The sequence below is a fragment of the Orycteropus afer genome, unplaced genomic scaffold, assembly GCF_000298275.1.
Source record: "Orycteropus afer afer isolate SDZICR_OR568_19922 unplaced genomic scaffold, OryAfe1.0 scaffold00039, whole genome shotgun sequence".
In the NCBI taxonomy this organism is placed as follows: Eukaryota; Metazoa; Chordata; class Mammalia; order Tubulidentata; family Orycteropodidae; genus Orycteropus; species Orycteropus afer.
The window spans coordinates 2,205,451-2,226,592 of NW_006921626.1; the positions used below are offsets into that span (position 1 = coordinate 2,205,451).

At 37.6% G+C, this 21,142-nt stretch overlaps 1 protein-coding gene across 1 annotated transcript in view; it reads right to left on the minus strand.

The window, feature by feature from the left end:
* Positions 1 to 21,142, minus strand: part of RAB3GAP2 (RAB3 GTPase activating non-catalytic protein subunit 2) — a 175,304-nt gene that overhangs the window by 70,792 nt on the left and 83,370 nt on the right. Inside the window, exons 3-7 of the mRNA XM_007936932.2 lie at positions 9,894 to 10,017; positions 5,620 to 5,701; positions 3,260 to 3,307; positions 3,104 to 3,179; positions 2,700 to 2,801 (exon numbers count right to left, since the gene is read on the minus strand). Of these exons, the coding sequence (XP_007935123.1) occupies positions 2,700 to 2,801; positions 3,104 to 3,179; positions 3,260 to 3,307; positions 5,620 to 5,701; positions 9,894 to 10,017 (432 nt within the window). The remainder of the gene's footprint in view (positions 1 to 2,699; positions 2,802 to 3,103; positions 3,180 to 3,259; positions 3,308 to 5,619; positions 5,702 to 9,893; positions 10,018 to 21,142) is intronic.

The window sequence follows — 21,142 nt, forward strand, 5'->3', positions numbered from 1 at the left end:
ATACTACCAGAGCTCCCATATATATATATATATATATATATATATATATATATATATATGTAGAGAGAGAGAGAGAGAGAGCCTAATATATAGCCACTATGCTACCAGAGCTCCCATATATACATACATATATATATGTGTGTGTGTGTGTGTTGTTGTTGTTGTTAAGTGCCGCTGAGTCGTTTCCAACTCATAGCGACCCCATGCACAGCAGAACGAAACACTGCCCTATCCCACACCAGCCCCACAATCCCTGCTATACTTGGGCTCATCATTGTGTGTGTGTGTATATATATATATATATGTATACACATATAGTGCCTAAGGCACTTGACTGACTTGACTGCTAACCAGAAGGCTGGCAGTTCAAAGTATAGTATACTTTGGCAGTTCAAGTGTAGTACTTTTTATTTCTCAACAATATGTCAATATGTAATATTTTTATTACTCAGTGATATTTTTATATTTCAATCAATAAACAATCTTTGTCATGGTTGTAGAGTATTCCATTATATCTACCAAGATTTACTTAACAAGTTCTTATTGATGGACAATGAGTTTGGTTTCCTGCTTCTACTTTGGGTCTTCACAATCCATGTTCCACAAAGACAGCAGGATCTTTGTGACACATCAGAGATCAAATCACTCTCCTAATTAAAACTCTCTGATGCTTTTCTTCTGCAGTAGAATTAAACCTGAGCTCTTAAACCATGCCTCCAAGATCTAAAGTCATTTCATTTCTCTCTCCCCTTGCTTCCTGAACAGGACTAGAAGTCCATCATAACCTCAGTCCTATGCATGGGGCTGGACTTTCTCCTTCCAGATCTTCACCTGCCTGGTGCTTCCTATCATGTAGGTCTCAGCTCAAATGTCAGTGACTCAGAGGCTGATCCTGACCCTCTATTTCAAATAGTATCCGTACTCTCTTGCCATGTTACTATATATCATCACCACAGTTACTTCCTTTATAGCATCTATCAGAGACTTAAATCATTGCTATCTCTAGTTGTTGGTTTCCCTCCTCCACCACTTCCAAACTGTAAGTTACATGAAAGCAGTGACCTTGTGTGTTTTGTTAACCAATGAATCCTCTGTGATTATAACTGGGCAAGGTACATAAAAGGCAGTAAATAAATAGCTATAAATAAATACCAGTACTTTGCTTTTATTTCCAACTACTGCTTCAAACTCATTATGTCTAAAACCAAATTTTTTTTACCCTCAAAGCAGCTCCCTCTTCCAACTTTGTCAAAGGCACTGCACAAGATGGGTATCTTAGCGCCATCTTTGATTTAGTTCTATTTTTAATACCCTACATCTCTAGACAATAATAACGTCCTGTCAATTCTTCCCTCAAAATATTCTTTGTACCAATCCGTTCTTCTACAATAAGTCTAATCCTGGTTCCTAATATCTACTACAAATATTCCTAATATCTACTATAAATAAAGATCAAAGTACTAGTCTCCTTGATTCTAATCTCTCATAATTTCAACTCATTTTAAAGAGTTTCTTGGTATCACTTTGTTATATCACTTCCTTCTCAATAAATCTTTAAAAGCTTCTCTTATCTCCTGAATCATATCATTAAGCTGATTCTGAATCACAGCAACATAGCAGGACAGAGTAGAACTGTCCATAGCATTTCCAAGGCTGTAAATCTTTACGGAAGCAGACTGCCCCATCTTTTTCCCAAGAGCAGCTGGTGGGTTTGAACCACCACCTTTTGGTTAGTAGCCCAATGCTCTAATCACTGTGCCACCGAAGCTCCTCCTCAGTTTACTTGGCTTTCAAATTCATGTAGAATTTGGGCACTCTCTCTATTCAATAGTTTCTCAGTTATTTGCTAACACTGGTTTATTTGCAGTTTCATACACAGCCCTGTATTTGAACCTTCCCTTATTTTTCTCCTGTTGCGTAACATACTTTATCCTTTTTTCTCAATTAATTAAATTCTGTACCTATCATTCTGTACCCCGGCTTAATTCAAATATCATCTCCCCAATGAAATTTAGTTACTTGAAATCTTTTAGAAGCAGGGTAGTACAAAGAAAGAACTCATATTATAAAGCTTTGACTTTGTATACTACAAGTGAAATAAAACCATGTTAGTTGAATTGTTTCTATAATTATTTTTTGACTGTGAGACAACTACAATATCACAAAGCACCTACGAAGAAGAGAAAACTATACCTTTGGAGAGCCTTAGATAAACAGTATTATTAAATAAAATAGCATTACTTTCTCAGTCAGAATCTTCAATTACTATAAACTATTTTGCTCTATTAACAAAAATTTAATAACCTCTTTTCTGAGAAACAGAGGTTAAGTACAATGTAGTAGTACTACTGATAAAGAAGACCATTACTATGGGTAATTCTGATACCTACATGAAATGAAAAAAAAGATATAAAAGTTATACTATACCATATTTTTGCCTTAAAGTTGCTATTAATAGCTCAAAAAATGAGACTTTCTTTTTGCATTAGATTTTTTTTTTTAAATTATAGAACAAAACAGTATTTCTTAAATAAGTAAAAACACGGCTGGTATTCTTTTCTCAGTATTCATTTCTATATTTCTAGAGGTTGACAGCACAGCTAATGGTGCCACAAGATAAGGGTATTTTGATTTCTCCCTCTCATTCAAGGGAGGAGAAAACATAATGGCATTCATTTGAACACGATCTTCTACACTACCTGCTCAGTCACACCAGGATGCCGGGGGATTTCATAGGTCCTGCATTTGAGCTGTAGCACTGGATCCTCATTCAAAAGTTGTGCGAGCAAGAGCACACCATTCTAAGAGGAAGCACAGAGAAGACGTTTTCTTACAGATATAGCTAAACAGGCATAATGACAGAGAGTATCATTTCCTCTATAGTTTTCCATAGATACCAGTACTCACTTCAGAAGAATACAGCTTCTGTGTCTCTTCTACCATAGCTTTCACTGACTTTATTCTCTAACCTGTACCCCTATAAAGCAACAACTACACACTTCCAAACAGCACATAATGAAGTCATGAACTAGTATAATTGGGAATACATATATGGGTTGTTATAGCTAACTGCTGTTTTCTAACTGTTGAAAACTCAACTCACCTCAGTGTAGAAGCGTACATAACCTGAAGTAAAGCCCACTACAATGCAGGTCCAATCAGGTCGTCCAGTGGAACTCCTGTTACAAACAATATGTGTTAGACCTTAGCAGATCATAAATCAAATCAAAGAGAACAGACAATTCTTATTCATCCTTACCTCTTTTGGCTTGCCAGTGGGATACAAAGAGCACTGGTTACACATTCCCTAAAATCAAAACCAAAATATATGCTCATTCAATTCAATGAAATTATCAATTACTTCTATTTCTCTATAATTTGATATTAAAGAGGGGGAAAAAAAAAACCTAGTTCTCATGGATTAGTTTTATTCAGTATGTAAGCAAAAACACAGTAAAAGTCCCATTATAAGTAGAGTCCATAAAATGCATTAACATAATATGTAATGTCACATTCATTTGAGGTTAATAAAAAACAGTATTTTTCACCTTATTATCACAAATAGCATAAAGGTAAAGGAAACAAAACCTGGTTGTACACAGCCGATCATACGCAGAAGTGAGAAAATTTCACATGATTACCAGGCGATCATGTCTTACCATTCCCCTCTCCTCCTCATTAGCTAAGAATAAGAACTCCATCATGTTTCAGATCAGGTTTTAGGCAGAGGGTGGGATGAACTATCAATAAAATTACATGCAAACTGCATGTCTGTCAAGTACTTTATTCTAGGGATTTACTGTATTTCAACTGGTGAGTCTCCTCTGTATTTTGCAGAAATTGCCCCTGAGAACCTATTTCTAAGCACGGATTTGATGCTTCCTACAACCAGACTTTTTTTTCTGACATGTAAACTTACCAACTTTTGTTTAAGCTGTTAAACTCCATGATCATCTCCAGTTTATTCAAGAAACTATAAAGACACCTGCCTCAGACAGTACCAGAATAAAGTTAATTAATCTCTTTGTTTGTTTTTACAGTAATCAGGCCATTATGTTCTGCTTTACATTTCTGACAGAAATCCAGTATCTTCAAAATGTCAAGACAAAATGATTTAAGGAAAAATAATGTATTTTGATAATAACAGAAAACAAGATTTTTCACTGAATAGTTACAATGTATAAGTATGTGTGGTATAGTAAATTACATGGTATGGCTTTTCTAGCCATAAGTCTTTGTAACTCCCCCTTTGCCATGAGTAGCTGATTGTTAAAATTATCCACCTGGTATATTTCTGTTGGAGGACAGGAAGCAATCCTCTGGGAAGTTTGCTCTCTATCTCATGTGTATAGAATTCTGATGTTGGCATTGGTTGGTTTTGGCCACTCTGTCAGACTCAAAAGGAGTCCTTACAGAGGCAAAGGGAGAGAGTCTCTCTGACTGCCGGCTGAGAATGACGTGCTGCTGAGAGACCTAAGGGAGACATGCACTATGGAGAGAGATACGTGCTACTGAGAGACATTCTACTGAGAAAGACTGTGTGTCAGCTGAGAGATCGCAGGCTGAGAAAGACTGAATGCATTACAGAACTTGAACTGAGCCTGTTGCTTCCCTAATAAACCCCATAACCTGTGAGTTCTGTGTGGCCACTGCAGCGAATTATCAAACCCAGCAGAGAAGTGGTAGGTGCTATGGGAGGAACAGTTAGTGTCAAAGTGAGTAAGAGGGTTGGAGGGTGGCAGCATGTCTGGCCTCATACAAGCAGGCATTGGGTTGCTGATGGTGATTCTGTCCTCCTCTTGTGGAGTTAGAGGAGATCAGAAGATGCTGCCTCCCTGGTCCTTTTGCAGCATGTACTAAGTATTTCCACTTGGTTGTGGTTTGTGTGTCTGAATTCTAAGTCTGTAAGATCATCTTATTCAGTCTGATCAAAGAACTTTCAGTCATAAAAATTTAACTGAAAAAACAGTTTTTGGCTCAGGATTTCAAATAAGTAGCTCCATCATGTAATGATCCTAGAGATCAAAATTTTCCAACTCTCACTGAATTAGTAGGAAACTGGACTTAACCATCTTGCATTTCTGAACTATTTATAACTCTTTTAAGAATTAATTAATATAGCACTGTCCCCTTCAAGCAGTCCAATGCTAGCACAGTAGAGAAGACAATGACTACCCTTGATTTTTTTGGTTGAATAAAATTAATAACATAAAATGGAAGGAAAGGCCTAAATTTAAAAAGATTCCATGGAATTCTCTCCAAAGTGTTTTTTAAATCTTACTTAAAAAAAATTTTAAGTAAACATATACTGAGTAAAACTTAAGTTCTGACCAGATCATGCTTTTATATAAACTCTACAATCCCTCTGAGTCTCTAGGTGGTGCTGCTAACCAAAATGTTGGCATATCATGCTTACTCAGAGGCACCACAAAAGAAAGGACTAGTGATCTGCTTCCACAGGTTGCAGCACTGAAAAGCCCATGAAGCAGTTCTACTCTACAATTTGAATGATACATTTACTAAAAACTAAATTATGAAACTTAACACATTCACTTTCAGTAAACCAATTTCACATACACATTTAATGCACAGAGAAACAAGAAATTAATGGGCACCTACCCTTCTTCAACATTTAAAGACCCACTCCAACCAACCGCAAATTGCATTTCTTCCTTTCCTTTATCACTATGTTTCCATTTTGCTGGAAAAAAATAAAAGACATTTCAATTATTTTAACTATAACATGCCAAAGCAATAATTATAACTTTTACTCTTTTCCTTTAGAATTATGGGTACTAAATTTAATGTTGTTGTTGTGTTGTCAGATGCCATCGAGTCAGCTCTGACTCGTAGCAACTTTATGTATAACAGAACAAAACACTGCTCAGTCCTGCATCAACCTCACAATCTTTGCCCATCATTGCAGCCACTGTGTTAATCTTTGCCCATCATTGCAACACTGTGTTGTTGAGGAACTTCCCCTTTTATGCAGACCTATTTTACCAAGTCCTTTTCCAAAGACTGCTCTCTTCTGACAACATGACCAAAGTACATGAGACGAAATCTGGCTATTCTTGCTTCTAACTACAGCATTCTGTCTGTATTTCTTCCAAGATAGATTTGTTTGTTCTTCTGGCAGTCCAAGGTATTTTCGTTATTCTTTGCCAACACCGTAATTCAAATGCATCAATTCTTCTGTGGTCTTCTTTATTCAATGTCCACCTTTCATATACATATGAGGTGACAGAAAATACCATGGCATAGATCAGGCCCAAGTTAGTCTTCAAACTGACATCTTTGCTCTTTAACACTTTAAAGAAGTCTTTTGCAGCAGATGTGCCCAGTGCAATAAGTCGTCTGATTTCTTGACTTCTGTTTCCATGGGTGTTGATTGTGGGCTCAAGTAAAATGAAATCCTTGAAAACTTCGATCCTTCTCCATATATGATGATGTTGTTTACTGGTCTAGTTGTGATGATTTTTGTTTTATGTTGAGGTGTAATACATACTAAAGGCTGTGGTCTTTAATCTTCATCAATAAGCACTTTGAGTCTTCACTTTCAGCAAGCAAGATGTGTCATCTGTATATTGCAGGTTGTTAATGAGTCCTCCTCTAATCCTGATGCTCTGTTCTTCTTCATATATTCCAACTTCTTGTATTATCTGCTCAGCATAAACCAAACCAAAAAACCAAACTCACTGCCTTTGAGTTGAATCTGACGCATAGCAACCCCTCCTTGTGTTTCTGAGGCAGTATCACTATGGAAGTAGATTGCCCAATCTTCCTTCTGAGGAGTAGCTGGTGGGTTTGAACCACCAGCCTTCTGGTTAGCAGTCAAATGCCTTAGGCATATAGAGACTGAATAAATATGGTGAAAGGATACAACCTTCATACATATCTTTTAAACCAATCAATATCCCCTTGTCCTATAAACAACTGCCTCTTGGGCTATGTACAAGTTCTGCATGAACACAATGAAGTGTTCTGTAATTCCCATTTTTTGTAATGTTAGCCATAATTTGTTATGAATGCCTTTGCAAAGTCAAAAAAACACAGGTAAACATTTTTCTGATATTTTTGGCTTTTGGCCAAGATCCATCTGCCATCAGCAATGATATTCTCTCATTCCATGCCCTGTTCTGAATCCAGCTCGAATTTCTGGCAGTTCCCTGCTGATGTACTACTAGAATCGTTTTTTTAATTATCTTCAGCAAAATTTTACTTGCATGTAATATTAATGATATTGTTCAATAATTTCCACATTCTGTTGGATCACATTTCTTTGGAATGCACATAAATATGTATCTCTTTCAGTCAGTTGGCCAGATAGCTGCTGTCTTCCAAATTTCTCTGCATAAATGAGTAAGTGCCTACAGTGCTGTTATCAGTTTATTTAAACATCTCAATGGGTAGTCTGTCTATTTCTGAAGCCTTATTTTTCACTAATTCCTTTCATGCAACTAGGATTTCTTCTTTAAATATCATTGTTTCTGGACCATATGCTACCTCATGAAATGGGTGAACGTTGACCAATTCTTTTTGGTACAGTGACTCTGCGTACTCCTTCCATCTTCTTTTGATGCTTCCTGTGTCACACAGTATCTTACCCTTAGAATCCTTTAATATTGCAATCTGAGGCTTGAATTTTTTCTTCAGCTTGAGAAATGCTGAGCTTGTTCTTCCATTTATGTTTTCTAATTCCAATTCTTTGCACATTTCATTATATAATACATTATTCTCTCTTCTCAAGCTGCCCTTTGAAATCTTCCATTCAGTTCTTTTACTTCATCATTTCCTCCATTTGCTTTAGCCACTGTATGTTTAAGAGCAAGTTTCAGAGGCTTCTGACATCCATTTTGGTCTTTTCTTATTTTCCTGTCTAATCAATGACCTTTTGTTTTCTTCACGTATGATGTTCTTGATGTCATCCCAACAACTCATCTGGTCTTCAGTCACTGGTGTTCAATGCATCAAATCTATTCTTCAGAGCATCTGTAAATACAGGTGGGATATAATCAAGGTCATATTGGCTCTTATGGACTTGTTTCAATTTTCTTCATCTTCAACTTGACCTTGTATAGGACTAATTGATAGTCTGTTCCACAGTTGGCCCCTGGCCTTGTTGTGACTAATGATATCGAGATTCTTCATCACCTCTTTCCACAGATGTAGTCAACTTGATTCCTGTCTGATCCGCCTGGAGAGATCCACAGGTCATGTTATTGAAAAAAGGTTATTTGCCAAATGAATAAGTCATTGATCTCGCAAAATTCTATCATATGGTCACTGACATCATTTCTTTCGCTAAGGCCGTATCTTTTCAACTACTGATGCTGCTTCTTTGTTTCCAATTTTTGCATTCCAATCACTAGTAATTACCAATACATCTTGATTGCATGGTTGGTCAATTTCAGAGTGCAGAAGTTTGTAAAATTCTTCAACTTCCCCATATTTGGCTTTAGTGGCTGGTGCGTAAATTTGAATAATATTAGCATTAACTGGTCTTCCTTGTAGGCACATGGATAGTACCCTATCACAGACAGCACTGTACTTCAGGATAGATCTTGAAATGTTCTTTTTGACAGTGAATGTGACACCATTCCTCTTCAATCTGTCATCCATGCTATACCAGACCATATGACTATCCGATTTGAAACAGCTAACATCAGTCCATGTTATTTCTGACAACTTCCAATTTTCCCAGTTCCATACTTTGTACCTTCCACATTCTGATTATCAATTAATGTTTACAACTGTTTCTTCTCATTTTGAGTTATACCACATCAGCAAATGAAGGTCCTGAAAGTTATACTCCATCTACATCATTAAAGTCGATTCTACTCTGAGGAAGTAGGTCTTTCCATATTTTGAGTGCCTGTCAACCTGAGGGCCTGATCCTCTGGCACTGTCACAGATAACTGACTTGAGTCTTTTTTATAGGTAAATATAAAATATTTTAAAATATAAAAATTTTAAAAATTTTTGTAGGATTTTCAGAAAACTCTACCTACTCTGAGGTACTCTGGTGGCACAGTGCCTAAGGCTTTTGACTGTTAACCAGGAGGTTGGCAATTCAAACCCATTAGCCACTCCATGGAAGAAAGACTGGGCAATCTACTTCCATAAAGATTTACTGCCTTGGAAACCCAATGGGGGTCGCTATGAGTCAGAACTGACTCAAAGGCAGTGGGTTTGGTTTTGGTTTTCTACCCATTTTAACGTTCAGTCTCCCTCCTCTTCCAATTAAACCCATATAAGCTTGTCACAGCTGTTGAGGCATAATTTCCACATACTATCCCACCTATTTTAAGGCTATATTTATCCTCAAATAGCAGAGGAGATTTTTCCATTAGATTTGTGCTTCTAGAGGGTAATTTGCTTTAGAAGACTATTCTATAGCCATTTACATATGATCTTATATTTTGATTAGGGAAGTTGCATGTCATATTCATCCCCAAACTTTAATATCAATCTTCAACAAAAATTATGAGTTGAAAACCTATGTCCAACATAGAGACTTACAGTATTATGAGTTTCAAATTATAGCTGGAAATCACCTCATTCACATTATTACTAAGAAAGGGTCATGAACCATTTAGCTCTGACTGGCCTTTGCAAGAACTGGCCAATGCCCAGTACTGCCTCTGAAATACCAGAGAGTGATAGCTATGGTATCTGCAGCCAAAATAGAAAAACAGAGAGGAAATAAAAAGAATTGAAAGCAAAAAAAAGAGAAACACAAAATACAAAATAAAAAGTACAAGAGTAAATTATAGAACATCACTACCATATAATGCATATAACAGAAATAACATTTTCTTTCCTGCCAAATCCATTTTTGATTCTATTATACACACTAAAATAAGGGCCACTGAAAATAAATGGGTACTTACGCACTAGAAATACAGCTTTCTGTTCTCGAGCTATAACCATAAGATCATTGGTTGGAGATAAGGATAAAACACAATCTTGAAGCCAGTAAGTTTTCTGTGTTTTACAAGTTGTTCCCTCTTCTTCCTGTGGGTAAAACAGTAACATAAAATTACTTATATCCAAAGGTTAATGGAAGTATTTCAACTTAGCTTGCCCTTCCTGAGGGAACAGGTCTGGAGTGGAATGGAGGAGGAGAATCTTCCCATTTTTTTTTATAATGCTTCAATACTACTCCTAATAAACATCTGTCAAAGATAACCAACCAAAAATTCCCATTATAATACAATCTCAGTTATGACTATTAGTATAAACATTTTAAATAGAAACTAGCAAGACATTAAAAGAATGACTATATAGGAGTCACTTCATTAAAATTCAGTATTAGGAAATTTAGCATTATAATCAATCCCATTAATAGGTTAAAGATAAAATTATCTGGTGATTATTATGGTAGCTCTAGAAGTATTTGATAAAATTAGACATTCCTTTCTGTTTTACCTGCAAGGGGTTTCCTTTTTATAACTTAAAATGTATTTATTATATAGGTAAATCTCTATGGATAAAAAGATTTTCTTTGAGAAGATAGTACAGAACTACCACATACATCAAATGTAGCTACTATTAACATCTTTTATTAGTATGATACATTTGTTACAATTATTAAACCAATGCTGATTCATTATTATTCACTAAAGTTCACAGTTTATTCAGGTTTTCTTATTTTTTCGCAATGTCTTTTTCTGTTCTAGGATCCCATCAAGGGCAGTACATTACATTTACTTCTGTATCTTCTTAGGCTCTTCTTAGCTATGACAGTTTCTTAGACTTACTTTGTTTTTCATGACCTTGAGAGTTACAAGGAGTACTGTCAAGTATTTGTAGGATCTCCTTCTATTTGGAATTTGCCTGATACTTCTCTCATGATTAGATTGAAGTTATGGATTTTGGGAAAAAAGATCACAGCAGTAAAGGGCCATTTTCACCATGTGATTCAGTATATTCCCAAGGCATTTCTTTAAGCACTTCTTTAAAAATACTTTTCTTCTCCTTTCTGCCCTTCTAAATCCTTTCCATTTGAGGTTCCAGTTCCTCTGGCAAACCCATCTGTCTTAGTTATCTAGTGTTGCCATAACAGAAATATAAGTGGATGGCTTTAACAAACAGAAATTTACTCTGTCACAGTTTAGGAGGCTAAAAGGCTGAAATCAGGATGCTAAGGGGGAGACTTTCTCACTCTGCCACCTCTGGAGGAAAGTCCATGTCTCCTTTTAACACCTGTGGGTCTCACGTCCCTTGGAGATCTCCATGTGTCTTGGCATCAATTTGCCCTTGGGTCTAGGAGGTTCTTCTCAGTGCAAGGACTCCAGGTTCAGAGGATGTGCTGTGCTCCTGTCTTTTCCTTCTCAGTGGTAGTAAAGTCCCTGAGTTAATGCAGGTCACCCCCAGGGAAACTTCCCTTACATCAGATCAGAGCTATGACCTGAGTAAGGGCATTGCATCCCACCTAATCTCTTTACAACTGATTAGCTGATCACATCAGATCACATCATGGAGATGATTACATTATTATATAACTGCCAGATCACTGAGAATAATGGCCCAGCCAACTTGACACATTTTTGGTAGACACGATTCAATCTACGACACCATCTTACTCTGACTTCTAACTTCTTTCACACATATTGCAATTAGAAGTCTTTACTCTTTTCTGCTTCCTATTTATTCTGTTATGGCATTTCTTATGCACTAGATTAAAAGCCTTCTAGCTGGCAAAGCCCAAGCCTTACATTATTTCTCAACTTTACATGCAGTGTAGCCCACTAATAGCATATGCTAGTGAATAACAGCATTCCCATTTCTCCTTATTTGTATTCATGTAGACGCTTGAATAACTTAGTATTTATTATTGCAATGAAATTCTGTAACAATGAGCAATCAATTCAAAGCCAGTACATTCAATCCTTAATAGTGTTTTCCCTTAAGACATTAAGATCTAACAGTTCAAAATTCTGGCTGACATAACCATAGTAGGTACAAAACATAAAGATACAAAGGAAATAATTATTCTATTACAGTCCTCTTAGTTAGGTCTAGAACTCAATGTCAGAGTATCATCAAGCTGTCTGCCAGCATCCCACCCCTACCTTAAGCCCTTTAAAAAAAAAAAGTTGCCACCATGGGAGTATCCAAGATGAAAGCACAGACAGATGTTTCTTGTTCAGAAGCAAATTCAAGGTAAGTATTCCACAATCACTGCTAACCCTGCTCAGCCATCTCATAAACATACATTTTTAATAACATAAAACTTGATAAAGGAATTATATGTGGATTAGTAATTTTGTTTCATTTATTAACAATATGTGGGAAAAGAGGGAGAAAACCAAAATCTCCTGCTTTCCAACACATTTTCTATTCTATGCCCTATAAACCTCTCCATCTATCTTTGTGACTCAAAGAAGAAACCCCCAGTTTGCCACAGTAAAGTTAGACGAATACAGACAGGTAGGAGTTCTGCATTATAGAAATTGGTTAGAAAATACTATCACAGGTATTTATTTTATGTCATGTCATCTCATTATCAGGGCTTGATACACTGCATAAAATTCTAGATCTGTAGCTTAATTCCTCCTGCTCAAGAATGATGCTAACTCATCACCAATGCAATGGAGTTGTGTTCTTAATACAAGCTTGATAGTTCTTTTGACCACAACCACATGGGGGAGCAGATATACACCTATGCAACTGCAAACTCTTCCTCAAACATAATTCTCAAGTAACTATTCCTAATGACTAGCACACAATTTTCAATATATCAGATTCAATAAAAGAAAAATCCTCTCATGATAATAACCAAAACCAAATAATAACATAAAATTATAAGCTCAGATTAAAAAACTTAATAAAAAAAAACCCTGTTTTTCCCCCATAAATTTATTGTTTCTTCATAAGTGTACTTCTGTCACAAGCAGGATAGACTTTACCAGAATATTATGAAGCAAGTGGGGAGAGAGAAGAAATCTTATCAAAATCACATTTCTTTCAAAAATACTTAAGAAGGAAAAAAAAAATTCCTTGAAATATCAGGATAACCATAATCAGCACCTGGTATACTAAGACAAACAAAGAACAAAAGGATGGAAAAGTACATCTCCTACACCGTTTTATAATTTCTGTTACTTTTACCCAAGCAAGCTGATATGTAGATATCAAGACAGTGACTTGAAATGTCTCCTCATGATAAAGAAATCCTTTGGCACTATCCAGAGCAGAAGGCAGTGCGCCCCTTCAACAAGAGCTCTGAGTGATGCTATCTCCAGAGGAGTAAGGCACTAATGACACAGGTGATTGCAGTGATGTTGACAGCAACATTTGCCAAACACTTAATATGTGTCAGTAATAGTACTAAATACAATGCTTACAGTAACACCATGAAGTAGGTTCTGTCACTATGTCCATTTTGAAGGATTTATCAAGATAACATAACTTCAGCCAGGTTACATGATGGAGCAGGGGCAAGAACACAGGTGCTGGAGTTCAGTCCACTCTCCTCACCTCCTCTGTGCTGCCTCCATACTACACTGCCATGGGAAGCTGATCCCTAGAATAAATCTAGCACAGTCCCTTTGAATTCCATCTGCTTTGCCACTCCCACTACTCGTGACTTGGATGACTAAGTATAATGCCTGCTGCTGAGGATCTAGAATTAAGTTCTACTTCTAGACTAAAAGACTAGTGCCCCTTGATGATTAAAAAAAAAAAAAAACTTTAACAAGTGACATGGAATGTGTGAGGTCTAGTCTAATTCAGCTAAGGTACATAGCTGACTGCACTGACCCTGTTTGAAAAGGATGATTATACACTTAATATTATTGTTTAAATACTCTCTTTTTAAAGAGTCATGAAATAGCCCCCTCCTTTTCAATAAAATTGAAGACTGAATAGGTGACATATATGGAGTACTTTCAAATTAAAAAGGTCATAAGTACTAGAATCCTAAAAAACTAAGAGCAAGTCTTTGCTTTGAACTGGTGGATGATTTGTTGTATATATTCAATAACAAAATAAAGTTTTGGAAAAAAAAAAAAACAACACCTATATCTAGCAAAGCTATCTTTCAAAGATAAAAGCAAAATACATGGGGGGGGGGGAGGAAGCAAGTCTTTCCTTTGAAAGTACTAGAGCCTTATTGGGGGGCTTAATTGTTTAGCTTAGGGTTTCTCCATTGTGGTACTATGGACATTTGGTGCCAAATAATTCTCTGCTGTGGGAGTCCTGTGTATTATAGGATGTTTAGCAGAATCATTGCCTCTCTTCCCAACAAATGTCAATAGCAACCCCCCTCCCATGTTGTGACAATCAAAACAACTCCAAAAAACCAAAAACCAAACTCACTGCCGTCGAGTCAGATTCAACTCATAGCAACCCCTCCCTGTGTGTCTAAAGCAGTATCACTATGGAAGTATATTGTCCAACCTTCCTTCTGAGGAGTAGATGGTGGGTTTGAACCGCCAGCTTTCTGGTTAGCAGTCAAAATATCTCCAGACATTGGCAAATGTACTCCCAGGGAAGAAAAATTATCCCAGTTCAAAATCACTGGTTTAGCTGAAGATGAAACATATTGTAAATTTTTTTTTCTAAAAAAAAAATTAATCCAATAAGAAACTGTAGTGCTAAGAACAAGCTGATGTGATCAAAGATCCTAGAACTGCTTGTCTGTATGGGATCAATGATCTTTCCTTCACACACATTTGTCACAGTCCACTCTCCGCCAGGTGACAGGATTACAGAATCTTATAAATAAATGGAAAGAACCAAGGAGAACATCTTATTCAAAGCCCTAATTTTTCAGAAAAGCAAATTAAAGCTTAGAAGTATATTGTCATCAAGACTAATGCTACAGATAATCAATTTAAAGTAACATACATTCATATAGTTCTTGGACAATTTACTTAGCAACTCTGGTTCCCCACCTCTAAACTCAAGAGGAAATGGCCTGTGGGTCAGAATCCTTACAACACTCCCATAGCAATGTTCTAAAAGGGCTGTACATCTTTTGGGTGCTAGCACTGTGTTAGGATAGAGACAAGGAAAAAATACATAATGTTCTTCCTTCCTGCTGGGAAGACAGATGGACAAACACAAGGTAGTCTGTCATGGGAACAAACAGATCAGCAAAACCAGACTGGGACTGGGGAGAAGGGTGTCAGAAAAATCTTCCTACTGGAATTAACTCCTAAACTAAATTCTACACTGAGTAAAAATTAGTTAGCAATAAAAGGAATATAAGGAGCAGGGTTAGGATTAGGCAAAAAACAGGGCTATAAAGACCTAACTGGAATATTTTACGAAACAGAATAGTTAGAAAGCATCAGCATATACTCACTCAGTAGCTAATAAATTGGAAGCTCATCAAGTCATTTTCTTTTGTACCATACAGGCATTTGCCTACACTTAGACTTTTTTTTTTTTTTTTTAAAAAAAAAAAAAACAACTCCCACAATAATGGTACTCATAGTGATAATACTACTCTCTTGAAACTACTGATCCTAAAATAAAACCATTATTTGACAAAGTAGTTAACTCCTAAGTGAGGCATGACATTTGAAGAAGGAAAAAAAAAAAAAGCAGCTCATACTACAGGAGGGACTATCTTGGTTTTCCATAAAAACCAGCAATTAGCATCTAGTTCCTGACTCATACAGACCCACAAGGCAGAGTAGAAATGCCCCAGGAGGTCCAAGTCTGTAAATCTTTACAGAAGTAGACTGCCACATCTTTTCCCCACAAAGTGGCTGAAGGGTTCACACCTCCAACCTTTAGATTAGCAGCCAAGAGCTTTTCCACATAAAGTCAACATCAAATGTACCAAAGTTAACATCAAATGTATCCATTAGCTATAAAACATAACCCATTTGGTGGGAGGATCTATAAATATATTTTATTGTGGCCCAAGCATTTTTTCTCTGAATTGAGATCAGTAAACATTTCTCTTAATCTGCACAAATAGAGAAGATACTACTGTGAATGACTCCTCTTCATAGAGTCCAGCTTCCTTGCTCAGCAAACAGATTGAATAAATGTGGTGAAAGGATTCAACCCTGATGCACTCCCTTCCTGATTTTAAATCATGCAGTATCCCCTTGTTCTGTTCAAATGACAACCTGCTGGTCTATGTACAGGTTCCTCAGGAGAAGCTGGACTATATGAAGAAAATGATATCACAACTGAAGGAAGACTCGTTAACAACCTGAGATACACAGATGACACAACTCTGTTTGCTGAAAGTGAAGATGACTTGAAGCACTTATGATGAAGATTAAAGACTTCAGTCTGCAGTATGGATTACATCTCACCATAAAGAAAATAAAAATCCTCACAAATGGACCAATAATTAGCCTCACAATAAATGAAGAAAAGATTGAAGTTGTCAATGATTTCGTATTACTTGGTTTCACAACCAATACCAATGCAAGCAGCAGTCAAGACACTGTATTGTACTGGGACATATTGCAGGAGTTCTGGTAGCATAGTGCCTAAGGCACTTGACTGCTAACCAGAAGGCTGGCGGTTCAAACCCACCAGCCACTCCTCAGAAGGAAGGTTGAGCAATCCTACTTCTGTAGTGATACCGCCTCGGAAACCCAAGGAGGGGTCACTATGAGTCGGGGGCCCACTCCATGACAATGACGGGATGTTTTGCACTGGGAAAATCTGTTGCAAAAGACCTCTTTCAAGTGCTGAATAACAAAGATGTCTCTTTGAAGACTAAGGTGTGCCTAACCCAAGCCATGGTATTTTCAGTCACCTCATATGCATGTGAAAGCTGGATGATGAACAAGGAAGACCAAAGAAGAGTTAAAGCTTTTAAATTGTGGTGATGGCGAAGAATGCTAAAAGTACCGTGGACTGCCAAAAGAAATAACAAATCTGTCCTGGAAGAAGTGCAGCCAGAAAGCTCCTTGGAAGCAAGAATGGCCAGACTTTGTCTCACCTACTTTGGTCATGCTGTCAGAAGGCACCACTCCCTGGAGAAGGATATCATGCTTGGTAAAGTGGAGGGCCAAGAAAAAAGGTGAAGGCCCTCAACAAAATGGATTGACACAGTGGCTGCAATGATGGGCTCAGGTATAACAAGGATTGTGAGGGGGCACAGGACCGGGCAGGGTTTCATTCTGTTGCACATAGGGTCACTCTGAGTTAGAGCCAACTCAACAGCACCTAACAACAACTGTGAATTATAGAAAAGAATCTTTTCTCAACAATTTGTTGTTGTTAGGTGTTGTTAGGTACAACAAAATGAAACACCGCCCAGTCCTGTGCCATTCTCACGATCTTTGCTATGCTTGAACCCATAGTTGTAGTCAACGTGACAATCCACCTCCCCTTTTTCACTGACCTTCTACTTTACCAAGCATGATATCCTTCTCCAGGGACTGATCCCTTCTGACCACACAACCAAAATACATGTGACAAAATCTGGCCATTCTTGCTTCTAAAGAGCATTCCAGCTGTATTTCTTCTCAGACAGATGCATTCATTCTTCTGGCAGCCCCAAGGTATTGTCAATATTCTTCACCAACACCGCAATTCAAATACATCAATTCTGCAGTCATTCTTATTCACTGTCCAGCTTTCACATGTATATCAGGCTATTGAAAATACCACAGTCATCTAAGATGCAACTATTGTTCTCTCCTAGTAAGGAACAAAGAAGAGTGAAGAAAATCAAAGACACATGAAAACTGTTAGTCCAAGGACTAATGGACTATGAGAACAATAGCCTACATGACCTTGAGGTTAGAAGAACTGGATGGTGCCCTGCTACCAATGCCAACAACTCTGAAAGGGATCAAAATTGAAGATTCTGGATAGAGTGGGAGAAAAAATGTGGAACAAAATTTAAACACGTAAAAAACAACAGGTTTACTTGTCAGACAGAGACTGGTAAAACCCCTGAGACTATGGCCCGTAGTCACCCTTTGGGCCTGGAACTGAACTCACTCCTGTGGCTTAACTCTCAGCCAAACAACAGACAGGCCTATGAATACAGCCAAACAACTACACCAGGGAGGTGCATTCCTTGGACCAATCAACCATGGCAGATCAAAAGGGTAACATTTGCACAGGGAGAGAAATATGGAGGCAGGAACACACAGGTCAAAAGGACACAGGGAAAGTGTAACCACATGGAGGAAGTGCGAGGAGAGCTATTACCAAATAACAGATCCATTTAATCAGTGTCACAAAACAAAATAAAATGGGTTGAATGCAAAACGACTCTGCTTTGTAAAATTTCAGTCAAATCACAATAAAAAGTTTAAAAAGAAAATACCATGGCTTGGGTCAGGTGCGTCTTAGTCTTCAAAGTGACACCTTTGCTCTTTAACACTTTAAAGCGGTCTCTGGCAAGAGATCACCCCCATGAAATACATCTTCTGATTTCTTGACCGCTGCTTACATGGGCATTGATTGTGGCTCCAAGTAAAACTAAATCCCTGACAACTTCAATCTCTTCTTATTTCATCATGTTGCTTATTGGTCCAGCTGTGAGGGATTTTCTTTTCTTTATGTTTCTCCATACTGAAGGCTTAGTCTTTGCTCTTCCTTCAAGTCACCTTTACTTCCAACAAGTAAGGGTGTGTATCACAAGGTTGTTACTGAGTTTTCTTCCAATCCTGATACCACATTCTTTATCATATAGTCCAGTTTCTTGTTCAGCATAGAAAATGAATAAGCATAGTGAAAGGATACAACCTTGATACACACAGCCTAGCTGTTTTTTTGCCCCCTAAACAATTGGGTTATAACATTTTTAAAATTTTCTTTCATTTTATACTCACTAAATTTGTCCAATGATTATTGTTTCACAATGTAGTAGATGGTAAAACTGCAGTAATTTAACCAACCTTTCAATTATAGCTGAACACTACAGGAGCTGGTAAATTATCAATTTATAAACATAGTGGCGAATGTTTTTTGGTATAGCAACTATAGTAGCAATTAGATAGCCATTAAAGTAATATAATATAGTTTCTCAAAGCTTTCAACTTGAGTACAGTAAGTCCATCTTTTGCATCATATCATCACCGTCACTGTGCTAACTTTCACAGATATTTACATATGATAGTGTTGTTGCTGTTGTTATGGGATTGAGTCAGACCTGACTCACAGCGATCCCTTCTTGGGTTCCTGAGGCGGTATCACTCCAGAAGAAGATTGCTCAATCTTCGTTCACGAGGAGTGGCTGGTGGGTTTGAAGCGCCAGCCTTCTGGTTAGCAGGCAAGTGCCTTAGGCACTACGCTACCAGAGCTCCCACATATCATAGTGGTGCCAGTAAAATCCAGTATAATTAAGAGGCTATCAGGACACTGACTGTAATTCTCAGAAAGGAGTTTACCATCTAAATCATAGATATAAATTAGTAACCTATACTTTCAAAGCAAGAGATTAAAGAGCTTCAGCAATTTTGAAAAATAAAAAGAAAGTATAAACAATGTTATATAGGTAGGTTTTTCCTTTTTCCTAGTCGCTATTAGCATTTGTAAAGTCCAGCATTTTTCAAACTTGTTTTTTAGGTAGCAGAACTATTCATCTCCAAATAAAATTTTGTACAAAATTTCACTAGATAAAATAGATAAAAGCAGAAATGAGGCAAGTCATTGTATACCTCTGCAGATCCCTAAAGCTCTATCTAACAGCATGGAAAGTACTGGTTCAGGCCATGTTCCACATGAGAGTCTAAAATTCTTTTAAAAATTAAATTGAGGAGAGTTCCGGCAAGATGGTGGACTAGGCAGAAAGAATACACAGACCCTCTTCAACAAAGAAAAGGAAAACCAATTAACATAGACACAGAAGATAATCTTGGACCCCTGAGCCTTAAAAGGGAGGATACAGAAGTGGACTAAACCCCAAGTAGCAGAAGAATTTGTGTGAAAATACCAAAAAAGGAGACATACGGAGCTGCAGTCTGGCAGCAATCCTGAGCGATCTTGATGGCACAGACAGCTTGGACATTCCTGAGTGGTAGTAGGACCTAAGAATTAACCTAAAACTCAGGCCTGCTAGCCAGGGACTGCACAGAGGACTGCTCTGGTGGCTGGGGAATAAACAGAGAAGGTGAAGAGAAAGGAGGGCTGAGCTGTGGAGTTTTGTCAGTCTGGAGGGCACCGCCATTTTGAAGGTTTAAAAGCGGCTTGACTATTTTGGATATTTAAAGAGACAGCGTGCTCGGACAGTCCTGGGGCTTAAGAACACATTCTGCTTTCCAGCAACCCCAAGGTCACTCTGGACCTTCAAGACTGAAAAGGTACCACAGTCCTCTTGTTACTCTTATAAACCGCCCCCACTTGGTGAACGGAGGGGCAGCCATCCCCCACTCCCACTACCTTCTGGGCCCACAGAACTCCATCCAGTCTGTATGTTCGGATCAAGCCTGGGTGCCCTGCCCTGTCCCCCACCGACTTTTTTTTTCTCTTTTTCGCTTTCTCTTTTTGGTGATTAGTTTGCTTCTCTGTCTGTTTTAAAACAACTATTATTATTAATACTTTAGTCTTTTTTACTATTATTCTTAATCTTCCCCTCCCAAGTCCTAGTTTTGAAATTTTTCTTTTCCCTGTTACTGGATGAAATTTTTTTATTTTTTTTAAATTTAAGTGGTTTTCTTTTCTCCCCCTTTTTTTCTCGTGGTTAACCCCGTTTCTTGTTTTTCTTTTTGCATTTTTCCCATTTTTTTCATTATTCTCCATCTCTACTATTTTTTCTTAGTGCCCTATCCCCAGATACTGCAGGTTTTCTTGTTTTCTCTTCCTTTTCCCTTTTTTCTTTTTTTGGTTACTGTTCCTCTGTGATTACATGGTGTGTTTTTTGTCCATGTGCTTTTAGTTTTTTGATGGTTATTTAATTTTAATTTGTGTCTAACTAAGTGGGAGACAACAATAGTCCTCACAAGACACAACCACACCCACAACTCCGGCAACTTCACTACTGAGCGAGAGCCATTACCTACTTCTCCACCAATGGGCCAATGATAAAAAACCACCAAGACGAGCCTGAATCACCCTTTGTTGCTCTTCACAGTTAACACAGATCTAAATACAGCAACACCACGATGCCTCAGAGAGAAAAGACCATCATAGTCCACACAAAGAAGCAGGATAAAGTGGTAGAAACAAGGGAGCAGGATACAGACCCAGAACACATCCCTGA